Source organism: Ranitomeya imitator, chromosome 4 (assembly GCF_032444005.1).
Source record: "Ranitomeya imitator isolate aRanImi1 chromosome 4, aRanImi1.pri, whole genome shotgun sequence".
NCBI classification, from domain to species: domain Eukaryota; kingdom Metazoa; phylum Chordata; class Amphibia; order Anura; family Dendrobatidae; genus Ranitomeya; species Ranitomeya imitator.
Window position 1 is genome coordinate 286,132,664 of NC_091285.1, and position 16,940 is coordinate 286,149,603.

The 16,940-nt window shown below is 46.6% G+C and overlaps 1 protein-coding gene across 2 annotated transcripts in view; it reads left to right on the forward strand.

Moving 5' to 3' along the window:
• NR2C1 (nuclear receptor subfamily 2 group C member 1) overlaps positions 1-16,940 on the forward strand; it is a 101,432-nt gene that overhangs the window by 41,610 nt on the left and 42,882 nt on the right. For both annotated transcript variants that reach the window (XM_069764726.1, XM_069764728.1), the window contains exons 3-5: positions 2,908-3,018; positions 5,338-5,565; positions 6,021-6,105. In XM_069764726.1, the coding sequence (XP_069620827.1) occupies positions 2,908-3,018; positions 5,338-5,565; positions 6,021-6,105 (424 nt within the window). The remainder of the gene's footprint in view (positions 1-2,907; positions 3,019-5,337; positions 5,566-6,020; positions 6,106-16,940) is intronic.

Consider the following 16,940-nt stretch of genomic DNA (forward strand, 5'->3'; position numbering starts at 1 on the left):
CTCTTTAGAAGTTTGATATGGGGTAGACAATATCCACGTATTAGCTTGGAGACGCTTCAACGACCCAAGGAAGATGGTGGTTTGGCTTTGCCCAACCCGGAAATATACTTCCTTGCGGCCCAGAGCCAGCATTTGAAGGGCTGGGCGCGAGGGGCGTCATCCAGTGCAGTACAACAGCTATTGGAAGAGGTGACGGACCGACGACCGATGGCCAGGTGTTTGGAGGATGGCTCATTGGGCGCGCTGGGGAAAATATACCCAACCCTGTTCCTGATTCGTAAATTATGGAATAGATTAAGGCAGATTCGTGGGGTTACAGGGTTGACTAAATTCACACCGATATGGTCTAACCACAACTTAAAGGATTTTGAGGCTCTGGGAGGATTGATGGAATGGCAGAATAAGGGAATTTGCTTTGTTCACCAGATAATCCAGCAGCAGGAGCTGAAGTCCTTTTCCCAATTGCAGGAAGAATTTGGTTTGCGATCCACAGGGGAATATCAGTATGCGCAGATGAGACATGCCTTTAGAGCTCAGAATAAGAAGGCTGATATCAGGGTTCAAGATGATATAGTGTTGGAGTATGTGTGTGGTGAGGGTACTACAAGGGGAGTTATTTCCACTCTGTATAAGGACCTTATGCACACATTTCTGCTAGATTTCCCTATAAAGGCGAGAGCTAAGTGGGAGAGAGAAGTGGGGCCGATGGAAAATGAAACCTGGGAATCGGTGATGGAGTGGGTTCCGCGACTATCCTTGAGTGAACCATATAGGCTCTCGCAGCTATACATTTTGCATAGGGTATATAAATCTCCGGAAGTGTTATACAAAGCGGGATTGCGTGCCAATTCTGGGTGTCCGAGGTGTGCGAGTGAGAAGGCAGGAATATATCACATGATGTGGACGTGTCCGAGACTGGCTGCCTTTTGGGTGGTGGTTTTGAGCCGAGTTGAAGCAGCGTATAAGTGCAGAGTTGTTAGAGACCCGATAGTATGTGTGCTGGGATATGTGGAAGAAATTGGAGTTGACAATACTTGGAAGATTGCAATTGCTAGGCTACTCTACATGGCCAGGAAAGTAATAGCACGAAACTGGATAAACGCGGAACCACCTGTGAGAAGGGAATTTCTCCAATATGTTCAACATGGTCTAAAATTGGAAAAGGGGGTGTACAGTAAAAGGGGGAAAATAGAACTCTTTAATAAAATATGGTCTCCTTGGCTTGATTTGGATTGAGGAGTATAGGCGTCGTGTTTCCTAAGACCTGGAAGAGGATAAATTACAAGAGGCAGATAATGCCTCGGTGGGGTGGAGATTGAGACTGAGCTGTCTTATGGGGGAGGGGGGTAGTTGGGGTAATGTTGGGGTTTATTAAAGTAAGAAATGTGTATCTGATATAATGCAATGTAAATGGCATTCTGTTGTTCTCCTTTTTTTATATTGTTAATAAAAATCTATTTAAATTAAAAAAAAGAGAAGGAAATAGTCTCATTTAAGAACAACTTAACAGATTTCGAGAACTTTAAAAGAAAAAATAACCTAAAAGTCAGAGGAATCCCAGAATCGGTGGGAAAATCTCAGCTGGGAGACTGTCGCCTCTATGGTTTCTTACCTGCTCCCCGATACAAAAGGGAAAAATCTAGTGGTGAAAGCCTTTAGAATACCCAGGCCATCTTCTCTCCCGTCAAATTTAGCCGCAGATGTTATCGTCTCATTCTATCCCAACTGGCTAAGAGACTCTCTGCTTGACATCGCTAGGGAATCAAGATTCCTCTCTTCCCCATATAGTCACTTGACCTTCTACAGAGACCTATGTAAGGATACTCTACAAAAAAGAAAATCGTTTCAGCACATCACCCTTAGATTGCAGCAGGCTGGAATACAGTACAACTGGCACCGGTTCTCCAGCCTAAGATTCTTTTTCGCGGCAAAATGGCGTACCTTCACTTCTCCAGACGGGGCGGCGAACTTCCTGGACCGTGCAGGGATAGGTCCTCCCGGGTCCCCTTCTGGCCCATCGTCCAAATCCTAATCCAAAGTGAGAATTTAGTGGAACATTTTTCTTCTCTCCGTTTAGTCCACGTCACAGCCTGTGTTTGAACCGAACATTATGCCCACAAGATCCTAAGGTCACCTGGAGTTGACCTGGAGCTGACAGGCCTTTACATGATACTCATGTCTACTGGACAGCTTTAGAATTTTATTGCATTACGTATGTCAGTGCATTCCTTAACCATCCCTTTTTATTCTAGGTTTTTCTCTTTAATCTACTGCGTAATGTCAAAGCGGATCTAACCAAGTTTACACATAGTTTTCATACATTCCCTATACTTATGGCGAATAATGGTATACTAATATTTTATAGGGTTTTACTACGTTGTCTCAGCTATACTAAGCTATAGCATTACACATAGCCTAAATTCTATAGCCTACCACAACTCCAAAGTTAATACTTTTCTGGTTTAAGAGAGCTACACATATCATTTCCTAGACTAACGTTTATCCTACTCAAAATCTACTATGTATTATTTTATGATGCCACATCTATCTTGTAAATTTTTACAGTATTATATGATTGCCTGTTTCCCCTATTCTCATAGGGGTTCTTTCCCCTCACTCGTATCCCTCCCCTTACCCTCCCCCTCCCCTTCCCTGTCTATCCTTCCCTGTTTAAAAAAGTTAAAATCCAATAAAGTTTGTTGGAAAACTACTAGAATTAATTATAAAAATAATTTTAATGAGAAATCAACATACACTCTTTAAACCTGTGTTCCTGGTCTTTTAAGATGAAGTTTTACTTTACATTAGAAAGGAGTTTTACTTGGCGTTTTTGTAATTATATACCGGTTCTTTCAGTTTTCTGTTGTATTGAGATCAAATAAAATGTGACATTTATTGTATTTTTAGCTTTCTCGCACACAGTCAGAAGTTACACATGCAGCAGTGGTGGATGGAAATACTCAAAGGATACAGCTCATTCCATCCGAGTCAAGCGTCTCCATACCTCACCGTATACAGGTAGCAGCATCTGTTTTTTCATAACAGAATGTGGAGATAGGAGAACACTGTGGCCTTTACCGTTACAATGGCCTCCGGTTATAATCTTTTCAACATTCAGTTGTCATACCTGGACTCATCCAGCCAATCACATTGCTCAACTTTGAACCTACAAGGCAAAGTAAAAGTCGTGGAAATATGAAAAGCGCAGGATGAATAGACATGATATGTAAATGATGAAAAAAATGGAAACAATTTTCAAAATCTCTCGGTTTATTCAGTAGTGCATATGAGAACCATGCACAGAAATACCTACACTCTATATGTATGCTATTAATGAGGTTATTAATGGTTGTTTGTGGAAGTTTCTGCCACACTGAATGCACTTGTGCACACAGATTATCAAGATCCGCTGCTGGCAGCTCCCTTTGCAGTTACGGATGGATGATCCCATATGTGCCCGATAGGAAACAAGACAGAGATGCTTCAGGCCATGTTGGCATGTTTAAAGGGACTCTGTCCGCACAGAATAACTATTCAAACAAAGTCCCACTGCTCCGTGCGTAACTGTGAATCCAGTCATTTAAGTACACCTTCCTACCTGCTAGTTTTCCCTCTATCTCCGCCTCTCTTCTTTGATTGGCAGCTCTAGCTTCATATGGTCATAGAAGGGTTGAGATAGATGGAAATCAAGCCAGTGGGAATGTGTATTTAAAAGATTGGCCCTGCCCTGGAGCACTGATCGCTTGTACTTGGTTTCAACAATTATTTTGTGCTGAGAGCCCCTTTAAATAACAGACTGCTCATAGTAGTATGAGAACATGTAGCCAACGTTGTTGTATTAAAAAACAACTCCTGGGACACTTTCACATTCCCTCATAAAGGCCTTTTCGTGGTGTTGCTCACGTGGTCTCCAGACTAATCTCCAGCTATTATCGCATTAAAGAAAAAAGTGGGATCATCACTGAAGAGGCTAGACATACATTTCGGCTTCTGTTGCCTTCTTGCTGTGCACCATGGTAGTCTTTAAGGGCAGTGACATGAAGTCACTTGAATACCTTGTAGCCCAGTGTTTTGCAAACGCCTTCTGATGGTTTCTGTAGAGACTGACATGTTAGGTTTAGATATGTGATGTCTTCTTTCACTTACAGCGCAGAAAGGATCACTACGCACCATTCTTCAATGGTCATGAGGCCATGTGGGAAGCACTATGGAGAGATCTTCACGATGGAATGTCATACCGGTCCTACTACTGGGATTATGGTTGGGGTGGCATTATATAGCCCTCCATTCTTCATTCCAGGTACAATAACAGCTCACTGCTACATTGATTTATTTGTAGAACCAGTGGTACGGCCATTTCTCCAAAGTGGAGCATGTGGCCGCTTGTTACTTGTATTACTCTGAGCAGCCTGTGAGGCCTAAATGTTCTACCAACTCTCTGGACGTGTTTCTCATCAAGCACATCTGGGACATCATTGGTCAACAATTACAAAGGGAGCTGCCAGTCGTGGATTTTGATGATTTGTGTGCCCAAGCGCATTCAATCCAGCAGAACATTTCTCAGACAACCATTAATAACCTCATTGATAGCATGCCGAGGTGTATAAGTGCGTGTATTCTGGAGACTGGATAAATAGAGATGTTTTGAAAACATTTCCCTTTTTTGATTGTTTGCATATTATTAACATGTCCATCGATCCTGTGATATTCAAAATTCCATTCATTTTTTTTCCTTCTTGGCTTTGCATTTTCAATATTGAAGAATGTAGACAGTGACTTTTATGTGTATCAACTTTAATGGTATTCATTATGTTTTTGTATTTTAATTTCCCATAAAGCTTTGGACTTTAACAAAGTGCTCTGCAAGCTATAGGTCCTTACCCTACAGGTGGTAACCCATGTTTCTGCAGGGTACTAGGCTCTACAGGATTATATCACCTTCTCTCTGATTTCCTGCTCCTCTGCCCACCTTCTGTATGAACTCAACACGTAATGATATTAATACTGTCATGTCTATTCTTTTACAGCTGCTTCCCCATACTTTCTGGTCTAAATAAGTAAAAACTGCTAAAATGGGGGAGGAATGTAAGATCTTGGTCTTTTTTTTAATTTTTTTAATTTTTTGTCATAGCTGTGGGTGTTGCTTTCATGTTCTCCCTTTCCTTTAATGAACACTTTCATTTTTCAGGACTGGTTGTTATGTTTTCCTTGCATGGCTTGATTCCTTAAACATTTTTGTTGTATTGAGGTAAAAATCAGCAGAAATCTTTTAAAATTACTACTGATCTCAAGATGTGTGTAAAACTTTTTTAATACTTTTGTTATGTATGTCTTTAGTTTGTCACAGATCAGCAGACAGGTCAGAAAATCCAAATTCTTACAGCCGTTGATCAAAGTGGGGCAAGCAAAAGGTTCATCTTGGCTAATAATGATTCATCCCCAAGCAAAGTGATCCTTGCAAGGCAAGACAGCAGTCAAGGCAAGGTTTACCTAACCACTCCTGACGCTGCTGGTGTCAATCAGCTTTTCATTTCAAGCCCTGATGTCTCCGCACAGCACATTCAGGTAAAAGCCAAACTTTCTGTCCTCCCAGAAAAATACTATAACATTTTACTTGTCCTTTTTCTAATTTACTACTAATAAAACAAATTTAAAAAAAAAAATAAATATATATATATATATATATATATATATATATATATATATATATATATATATATATATATATATAATTTATTTATTTTGTGGTAAGTAAAATAAATCAATAATAGTTACATCTTCATTTATTTGTGAGATATGAAGATATTTTGTTGAATTACCACATTTTTTGAGAATCGACAATTGGGATCAGAAAGGATAATTGAGCTCTTTTGTGAGCAGAGTCGATCATGCATTGTGGTTTTGCTTGTGGCCCTTCCCCTCGTCCGTCTAATCCCTCTATCGCCCTTGATGGACATTTATTCTTCTGGTGTTTTACTAATTGAATTCATGTTGTGTGTTTTATATATCCGTTATTCTAGATTTTGTCAGATGCTCAGTGCATAGACCAGAATTTAAACAAACCAGTAGTGGAACTTTGTGTGGTCTGTGGGGATAAAGCTTCAGGTATGTACGTCCACCAGGTTCAAATTCACTTTTTTAATATCTGTATGTTTGTTTTTTTTTCTTTCTTTTTTTTTTTACAATTTTCAGTTTTCTCCATCGCCTCATTGGGGGACACAGGACCGTGGGTGTATGCTGCTGACACTAGGAGACTGACACTAAGTAAATACAAAAAAAGGTTAGCTCCTCATCTGCAGTATACACCGCCCACTGGCTCCAGATAATACCAGTTCTTGCTTAGTGTCCGTAGGAGGCACACTGCGTCTGTTTCTTTCCAGATGTTTTTATTTTGTTTTTATTTTTATTCTTATTTTTTTCTCAAGAGGATGAAGGGGGCGACGGACCCTTTTAAGGGGTCCGATCTCCCCCGAAACACCAACAGGTGAGCACGGCGAGTTTACTCCCCGTACCCTTTCCTGCGACGTGGGATGCTCGGCCATGGACATGCCCTGTGAAATCCTAGGGGAGCGAACCCTTAGGATACACAGAGGCTGTCTTCCTGGAGTATTGTCCGGCCGCCCTCCCTCTGCTCCACCACTAAAAGAATAGCGGTGCAGCAAGGAGCTTCCCAGTCCCTCTCCAGCTCCTCATCAATAGGGTGCTGGATCAAGGTGGACTGCATCACCCATCATACCTCACCTGAAGAGGATCTCTAGCGGTGAGTCTGCTGGGTTAAGGGGGGGCTCCCGAGCGCACCGCAAGCTCGGCCGCATCTCGCGGCTGGGCACCGCTAATTTAGTCCCCGGCTTCTGGCTCTGGTAGGCCGCGGTCCGCCCACAGCGTGCGTCACGTGTGAGGCCCCGCCCACCGCTTCAGCGCTTCTCGCACACTGTGAGAAGCGCCCTCCAAGCTCTCGGCGGCCATCTTGCCTACAACAGGGGGATCTCAACGCCACTTCTCCTCACCGGTCTCAGTGCGGCATCTGGACACAGGATCTGGGTACGTGCACTGCACGCTGACAGCTCCCATCCCTCTGCAGGCTCCGCTCTACAAAGTGCTCAGTTTTTACTGGCTGCACAGTGCTCCGTTTTTACTGGCTGCACAGCCTGCACGGAGATTACCAGACAACATGTCTCTGCCTAAACACAAAAAATCTGCAAAAACGCATACAGTGTTCTTTACTCCTTGCACCTCCTGTCAGGCTGCGCTATCAAGCGGACATACTGCCCCGCTCTGTAATGCTTGTGACCCTAAAAGCGCTCAGGAGCCCCCCGCTGCAAACGAGCCCGCGGTGACCAGTCCCCCTGAGTGGGCTTTGTCACTTTCGCAGTCTATGGCTTCTTTGACTAAGGCTATTGAGTCCCTTCAGGATCCTACCAGGAGCAGGACCACTGATCCGGCTATTCAGGAGCACCCCCCTACGGCTGCAGAATCTTCAGCCGGCAGGGGCCGCTCTCATTCTAAGCACAAGCGGCCATCTAGGAAGCGCGTCCGTAGCTCGTCTTCCAGGCCTTCTGGTGCCTCGGCGTCTGGTAGCTCCGCTTCCCGCTCTCGCTCCCCAGGCACCTCTTCCGACCAGGACTCTGATCCTGAGTCCGATGGGCCTCTAGATCTGGAGTCGCCAGGTTATCAGAGCACTATAGATAGTCTCATTGAGGCCGTCAACCAGTCCCTTCAGGTCGACGAGGAACCTGCGACTTCCAGTACGGATAACCCTGTGTCCTTCTAAAGGACTAAACGCACTCACAGGGTGTTTGCCAATCACCCGGAGTTCCAGGCCATAGTCCAGCGCCATAGGGAGCATCCAGACAAACGTTTTCAGGGCCAGAGATCTCTTGAGTCCAAATATCCTTTTTCTCCTGATCTCCGAAAACAGCGACCTTTCTCCTGACATAGCGGAGCTTGCAAATCAAATCTCCTTGGCTGGCGATTACTTAGTAAACGCTTCCCTGGACGCAGCTAACTGCTCGGCACTTACGGCTGCTAACGCTGTGGCGATTAGGAGAGCGCTATGCCTGAGGAATTGGCAACCGGACTCCGTATCTAAAAAGTCGCTCACATCTCTGCCATATCTCAGTGTCCGTCTTTGTGGTGAAAAACTGGACAAACTGATTTCCGACGCTACGGGAGGTAAAAGTACTTCCCTTCCCCAGCAGAGATTTAGACAACCGTTCCAACGGCAGCCACAGGCCCGGTTTCGGCCCTTTCGTGGCTCCTACTCATGGCATTCATTGGCCAGTTCCCCTGGTGCGGGACGCCGCGCCGCCAGAGACAAGAGCCCTCAGGCTTCATACGGGCCCAACCATTCCTGGAGGGGCCGCTCCACACAATCTAGGTCCAGAGGATCCAGACCCCAATCATCATCTTCCAAATGACTCACATTATCGTCCGGTCGACACCAGCAAAGTTGGCGGACGCCTTCTCTTGTTCCGTCATGCCTGGCTCGCCGTCGTTCACGACGAGTGGGTCAGGGATCTGGTGTCCTCCGGTTACAAAATCAATTTTTTCTCCCCCCGCCCCCTCTCCAACCCGGTTTTTCGCTGCCCGCCCTCCCGAAGCGGGAAGACGCGCCCGTGCTTTTTCCCAGGCCGTCCAGTCGCTCTGACAAGACGGAGTCATCATCGCTGTCCCAGTGGACGAAAGATTCCATGGTTTTTATTAAACCTGTTTATGGTTCCCAAAAAGGATGGAACAGTAAGGCCCTTCCTGGACCTAAAGCTCTTAAACGGATTTGTCAAAGTCCGTCATTTCAGGATGGAATCCCTCTGTTCCGTCATTGCCTCGATGGAACACGGCGAATTCTTAGCATCCATCGACATCCGAGATGCATACCTCCACATCCCAATCTTTCCGCCTCATCAAAGGTTTTTCCGCTTCGCCGTCGGAGAGGAACACTTTAAGTTCAGGGCCTTGCCTCTCGGCCTCGCCACAGCCCCCAGAGTTTTCACAAAGGTCATGGCGGCTGTCATGGCCATTCTGCATTCTCGGGGTTTAGTTTTTCTCCCCTATCTAGACGACTTACTGGTCAAAGGCCCATCACTCCGAGCCTGCGAGGAGTTCGTCCGCATTTCCTTGGATACTCTTTCTCGGCTGGGCTGGTTGATCAATTTGAAGAAGTCATCCCTTCTTCCAGCTCAACGGATTTCCTTCCTGGGCATGACCCTGGACACGTCCCTAGGGTTGGTGCTTCTTCCTCGGGACAAGGTCCTGGCTCTTCAACAGGGGGTCTGGAAGCTTCTTCGGCCGTTCCCCTGCTCCATCCGTTTCGGCATGAGGATTCTCGGGAAAAATGGTGGCTGCAATGGAAGCGATTCCTTTTGCGCAACTACACATGGGATGGGAGCCTGTTTTCCCTCGACCAACTGTGTCCCCTCTCCCCTCGGGTCAGGCAGACACTCCAATGTTGGATGCCCCAATCCTCTCTTCCCCAAGGGAGGTCCTTCCTCCCGGTTATTGGCTGGTAGTCACCACCGACGCCAGCCTACTAGGCTGGGGAGCGGTTTTTCGCTATCACTCTGTGCAAGGAACCTGGACTCGTCACGAATCTCGTCTTCCAATCAACATCCTGGAGATACGGGCGATCAGGCTGTCCCTAAAGCGGTTCCATCATCTCCTTGCAGGTCGCCCCATCCGTATCCAGTCGGACAATGCCACAGCAGTGGCTTATATAAATCAGGGGGGCACCCGCAGCAGAGCGGCAATGCGTGAGGTAGAATACATCCTTCGCTGGGCCGAACACAACCACTCGGTCATATCGGCCGTTAACATTCCAGGAGTAGACAATTGGGCTGCGGACTTTCTCAGCCGACAAGGTCTTGCTTCAGGAGCGTGGTCTCTCCATCAGGACGTTCCCAGCCCTTCAATTGCTGGCACTGAGCTGCCAGGAAGTATATTTCAGGGTTAGGCAAAGCCAAACCTCCTTCAGGTCTCTGAAGCGTCTCCAACCTAATATGGGGGTGCTGCTTCCCCCACTCCAAATTCCTAAATAAGGAGTTAATCAGCTTAAATTTCCCACGTGGTATCCAAATAGGTTGAGTTATGGAGAACATACATTATCTTAGGCTTGAGAATCATTTTAATAGGATTGACTCGGCCCACCACTGACAAGTGCAATTTAGACCATGCCCCTACTTTTGCCTTAAGAACCCCCAACACGGGAGTCAAACTCTTATGCAAGTAATCTAATCGGCATAGAGATCCATGTCTCGAAATATTTGAATTGATCAGCCACTTTGTCTGCCTCCCTCCGCGACATCTCCCATCTCATCCCCTACGTCATCTACCTTAATCCGAGTTGATTTATTCCAATTTATCCTCAACCCTGACAATGCTCCAAATCTTTCAATAAGCCGAATAGCATTTCCCAATGAGACATGTAGATCGCTCAGGAACAGCAGTATGTCGTCCGCTTATAATGCTATCTTTTCTTCAATTGACCCATACTTCAACCCAGATACTTCAGCAGACTGCCTAATCTTGGCGGCCAACAGCTCAACAACCAAAGCAAACTGGAGAGGAGAGCGTGGACATCCCTGTCTTGTCTCTCTATGTAACTTAATTGTACGAGAAAACTCTCCATTCGACCCAACTCTAGCCACTGGCTGCGCATACAGCAGTTTGACCCAGGACACAAATTGTCACCTGCCACAAATACCCCCATTCTGCACTGTCGAAAGCCTTATGGGCGTCTAAGGATGCAGTAACTCTCTGGCCACAGTTATGAGCACTCAGCTGTACATTCATGAAAGCCTTCTCAAGTTAATTGCCGTAGACTTGTCGGGCTTAAAGCCGGACTGATCCGGATGTGTTAATTTAGAGATAACACCTGAGAGTCTGGTTGCCAACACACCGGGCAGAAGCTTGACATCTGTTGTAAGCAAAGAAATTGGACGGTATGACTCAGGATACCGTAAGTCTTTATCCTCCTTCGGGATTACCACGATTATGGCTTCTCTCATGGAGGCTGGCAGGATTCCCCTACTCTTAGCCTCCTCCAAGACCACTCTTAATCTGGGCATCAACACTTCCTCCATATCTTTGTAAATTTCGGCTGGTAGTCCATCTGCTCCTGGCGCCTTACCCCTTGCCATTGACATTAATGCCCGGCTCAATTTCTCATCCGTAATAGGTGCCTCCAAACTTTCCCTGTCATCCTCACTCAGCTTAGTCAACTCAAGTCCCCCTAAAAAAGCCCCAGTGTCTATCATCTATGCATCCACCCGCGAGGAGTACAAATCCGCATAGAAGTCCGTAAAGACCTCCAAGATCTCAGAAGTCTCCAGCACCTTTGCACCGTTTGCTGAAACCAATGAATGCACAAATGATGTACTCCTGAGCAGAGGCCACCCACGACAGCATATGACCCACCGCCTCCCCCTCCTGATAAAAAGCTAGTCTCTGAAACTTTTTCTCTCCGCCCTCTCCAAAAGAATTTTATCCATTTTATTTTGAGCTTCTTTTAACGGTTCCCAGCCTCAGGGGTACTCAGAGCAATCATTTCATCCTCCGCTACTCACAGCCTCTCACTTGCCGTTCTTTCCGCCTGGTTTGCCTGCTGCTTACATCTACTAATATCTCTAAACAGCAATCTCCTCAGATATGCTTTCATAGTCTGCCAAATAGTGGGTATATCAGCACTCCCATCATTAAATTCCAAAAGTGAATTTTCCACTCTCCCCTGCACCCGGCCCGCACCCCCATCGGCCGCAGCTCCACCTCAATCGGCTTATGATCTGAAAATGCCCGTGACAGGTATCTCGCGTCTCCCACCATTGTATCTAACATTTCATTTCCATGAGCCATATCTATTCTAGATCAGGTATCATGGGCCGGTGAGTGGCAAGAATAAGCCTTCTCCCCAACATGTCGCACCCTCCACAGATCAATCATGCCAATTTCCTGAACTTATGAATCAAACGTAGTAGTATGACCTTGAGACCTATTCTGTAAGTTTTTGTTCCTATCCCGGAAGTCATCACATATATTATTGAGGTCTCCAATGATTAGAAGTGGTATCGGGTCTCCTCGCCCCACCAGCTCCAACACTTCTCTAATTTTCTTACTGGAATAGGGTGGTGGAATATACATAGCCACTACACACAGCAGCACCCCAGCAATTTACATTTCACCACCACATATTGACCATCCGCAACAATATACACCTTCATCTCCTCAAATCGCACCCCTGCAGGAATCCATACTGACACTCCCCTTGAGAACGTAGAGAAAGTAGAGTGATACGCTATCTGTATCCAGCGCCTAGACAAGACATCAACCCTCACGCACTACATGTTTCAAGCAGACATATCAATGAGGCCCTTTGATCACGAGCATACTGTAAAACCGCCGCCCGCCTGGTTTTATCCGCTAGGCCTCAATATTCAACTCAATATTTTAATACGGTTCCCCATCATACCTCTCGTCAACCTTCAGGCTGTGTGCACACGTTCAGGATAAAAACGCTTAAAAACCGCATACATATGCATCCCATCATTTATAATACACCTAGATGGTGGCCCGATTCTAACGCATCGGGTATTCTAGAATATGCATGCCCACGTAGTATATTGCACAGCCCACGTAGTATATTGCACAGCCCATATAGTATATTGCCCAGCCACGTAGTATATTGCCCAGCCACGTAGTATACAGCACAGAGCCACTCGGTATCTAACACAGCCCACGTAGTATACAGCAGTGTGGGCACCATATCCCTGTTAAAAAAAAAATATTTAAGATAAAAAAGTTATATACTCACCCCTGGGATCCAGCGGAGCTCCGGCGATACGCGCATGGCTGCCAAAAACTTCCATTCCCAAAATGCATTGCGAAATTACCCAGATGACTTAGCGGTCTCGTGAGACCGCTAAGTCTTCTGGGTAATTTCGCAATGCATCGCTGGGAACGGAAGATGGCGGCCGGCGTGAGCTGCTCGGCAGACAACGGAGGGTGAGTATAGCAGGTTTTTTGTTTTTTTATTATTTTTAACATTACATTTTTTTACTATTGATGCCGCATAGGCAGCATCAATAGTAAAAAGTTGGGGACACACAGGGTTAATAGCAGCGGTAACGTTACCCGCGGCATAACGCGGTCCGTTACCGCCGGCATTAACCCTGTTAGCGGTGACCGGAGGGGAGTATGCGGGTGACAGGCACTGACTGCGGGGAGTAAGGAGCGGCCATTTTCTTCCGGACTGTGCCCGTCGCTGATTGGTCGCAGCAGCCATGACAGGCAACTGGCGAGACCAATCAGCGAATGAATAACCGTGACAGAAGGACAGACAGACAGACGGAAGTGACCCTTAGACAATTATATAGTAGATTTCTACATTCAGCAGAAATTGTGGGACAAATTCTGGTGCCATTTTTACCCATTTCCCAGTGTGAAAATGTAAATGAATCACTGCACACAATAGATGAATTCATTGAGAGATTTAATTGGTAAAATGGGGTCACTTATGGGGGCTTCTGCTGTTCTGGCACCTCAGAGGCTCTGTCAGTGTAACATGGCGCCCTCAAACAAGTGCAGCAAAATCCCCATTGTAATATGGCGCTACTTTCCTTCTGAGCTTTGCCCTGTGCCTCAAAAGTAGTTTTCGACCACATATCGGTTATCTGTGAACTCAGGAGAAATTGCATAACAAACTTTGGGGTCCATTTTCTTCTTTTGCCCTTGTGAAAATACAAAATTTGTAGCCAAAATAAAGATTTTTGTGGGAAATTTTTTTTTTTTTTTTCACAGCTCTAAGTTATAAACTTCTGTGAAGCACCTGTGGGTTCAAAGTGCTCAATACACATTTAGATAAGTTCCCCAAGGGGTCTAGTTTCCAAAATATTGTCACTTGTGGGGGTTTCCATTGTTTAGGCACATCAGGGGCTCTATAAACGCGACATGGCAACTGCTAATTATTTCAGCATATTTAACATTCAAAATGTGAAATGGCGCTCCTTCCCTTCCGAGCCCTGCCGTGTGTAAACAGTAGATTTCCTCACATATGGGGTATCGACATGCTCAGGAGAAATTGCACAACAAAATATATTGTCCATTTTCTCCTGTTACCCTCGCGAAAGTAAAAAAAAAATTAGGTCTAAAGGAAAATTTTTGTTAAAGAAAAGTAAATATTTATTCTGTCGTCAATGACGGCACCAACGAGCGAGGGGATCCGCCCTTCAGGAACAGGAAACCTACCAATACAAAAGGGTGACACCTCTCCCATGCATCAGTTGGTTTCCTGTTCCTGACGAGGACAGGGTTCCTACAGATACCAGGAGGATTCATCAGGATCCCAGGCCTGGCCGGTCGGTTTAAGGTAGCGGGTGTCCCCTACCGCGGCCGGTGCAGTGTTCTTGGAAGCACCAGGGTGGATTCCACGACAGCGGGTAGATGGAGCAGTGTCTGGGGGATTACCGACTCCGGAGGGCAAGCGCCGGAAGGTAGGTATTCCCCATGATGGTCCTGACTGCTCCTGGCCTGCGCTCTCCGGGATGCTGCGGCGTCTTCCGGGTCTGGCGGTGTCAGGGGTGTGCTGCGTGACGTGACACGACATGCCGGGGTGGGTCGGAGGCCCGGCTGGTGACGTCTTTGGGCAGGCCTCTCTGACCTTTCCCGGCACCTGCCCAGTGCAGTACTTTGCTCTGCCCTCAACAGGGCAGACAAAGTATGCCTGCGCCGGAGCCGCAGCGTGAATACAAGAAGAGGTTGTCATCGTAAGAAGATGGGAGGCCCCGGACCGCGACGCCCATCGGAACCCCATCTTTAATCTTGGGGGTGACAGGTTCCCTTTAAGATGCTTCTAGATTTATAGGCTACACTGCAGGGTTAGGAGAGAGGGATAGTGGGAGCTGTTTTGGGATAATTTGGCAGCTGCTCCAACACAACAGGTGGTGGATAGATGATCAAAGATACTAGTCCTGGCTCCATCTCTATGCTATAACACCTTTTCCAAGATAATGTCTACAATGACCCCTGCCACGGATATGCAGCAGTGAGTATTGAGAACAATGCAACAGATGAATTTTATAGCAAGGACTCAGAAAGCAGAGTTCTATGTTCTGTACCATTAAAATATATTGCAGGGTGATAGGCAGCAGATGAGACCGCAAGCAGAGGTGGGGAGTTTTCTGCTTTCTGTTCTGATGATATTGTTTCATAGTTACCATCTCTGAACAGATGGACTACAGAGCCCGCAGACAATGTGGAGGCCATATACAATGGGAGGCTTATTAAGGTCATAATATAGACAGATATTTTTTATTCAGGAGCATTTTCATAACACTTATTTTGAAATGGCACAATATCAGGATGCGCTGTAGAAGACTTGACTTTAGAAAAGGGAAGTCTGCACAGACGAGATTTGGATGTGAAAAGTTGTCATGGTGTCTGGATAAGATGGAGACTAAGAAAAAGGAAGGACTCAGAGAAGAGGACACCTATATGGTCCAAGGATTTAAATTTTTACTTGTTGATACTGACTATATCCCATCAGTACTGTTGTTCCTGTATGGTCCGCAGTCTGATAACGAGTAATAGCAACTCCCTGCATCACCTTACTATTGTTAAGGACATACTGGGAGTTGAAGGTTCATGAGATACAAATGCAGGGGTGAACATACTGCATGTAAAGCCGGTGTACCTGCACCAGGGCCCGGAGGTGGAGGGGGGGACCTGCAAGATGCCTATTTATGAGGGCAATCTGACCTGTTTCTTCGGCTCCGGGGGGCCCCTGGCCAGATTGCCCTCATGTGGGCAGGGAGTGATCCCTGCAGCTCTTCTAACTACAGGATAAAATGACAGCGGAGCTGCAGGGATTGGTCCTGTGCTGACGTCAGAGTAGCCCGGTTGGATGACGTCCATATTCAGCGCGTTCCTGTGTCAGAGAGAGGAAGCTGCCGACAACGGCGAGGGTGGGAGAGGTGAGCGGTGCTGTGTGTGTGTTTGTGTGTGTGGCTGCAAAGGAGAAGGCAATGATGGAGATGGTGGAAAGGGCAATGATGAGGTGGTTGGGATAAAGGCAATAATGGAGGTGGTGGAAAGGGGCAATGGAGGTTGTGGGTGAGAATGCAATGATGGAGGTAGTTGAGATGACAATGATGTGAGTGGTGGGGGGGAACAATAATGGGGGTGGGTGAGAGGACAATGATGGAGGTGGAGGAAAGGGCACTGATGGGGTGGAGGGGGAAAACGATGAAAGTGGTGAAGAGGGCAATGATGGGGTGGTGGGGAAGAAGGCAATGATGGAGGTGGTAGAAGGGGCAATTATGGGGTGATGGGGAGAAGGCAATGATGAAGGTGGGGGAGATGACAATGATGGGGTTGAAGAGGGACAGCAATAATGGAGGTGGTGGAGAGATTAATGATGGGAGTGGTGGAGAAGGCAATGAGGTGGATGGTGGGGGAGAAGGCAATGATGGACGTGGTGGATAGAACAATAATGGAGTGTAGGGGGGAGAACAATGATGGTGGTAAAGAGGGCAATGATGCGGGTGATGGGGAGAAGGCAATGTTGGAAGTGGTGGAAAGGGCAATCATGGGGTGTGGGGGTGAAGGCAATGATGGTGGTGGTGGAGAGGGCAATGATGGGGTGGAGGGAGAGAACAATCATGGAGGCGGTGGAGAGGTTAATGGTGGTGGTGGAAAGGACAATGATGAAGTGGAAGGGGAGAACAATGATAGAGGCGTTGGAGAGGTTAATGATGGAACTGGTGGAGATGGTAGAAAGGGCAATGATGGGGTGGTGGGGGAAAAGGCAACGATGGAAGTTGAGAGGACACTGATGGGGTGTTAGGGAGAACGATGATGGATGTGGCGGAGAGGATGATGATAGGAGTGGTGAAAGAGAACATTGATTGGAGTATTGGAGAGGGCAATGATGGAGGTGATGGGGAGAACAATGGGGG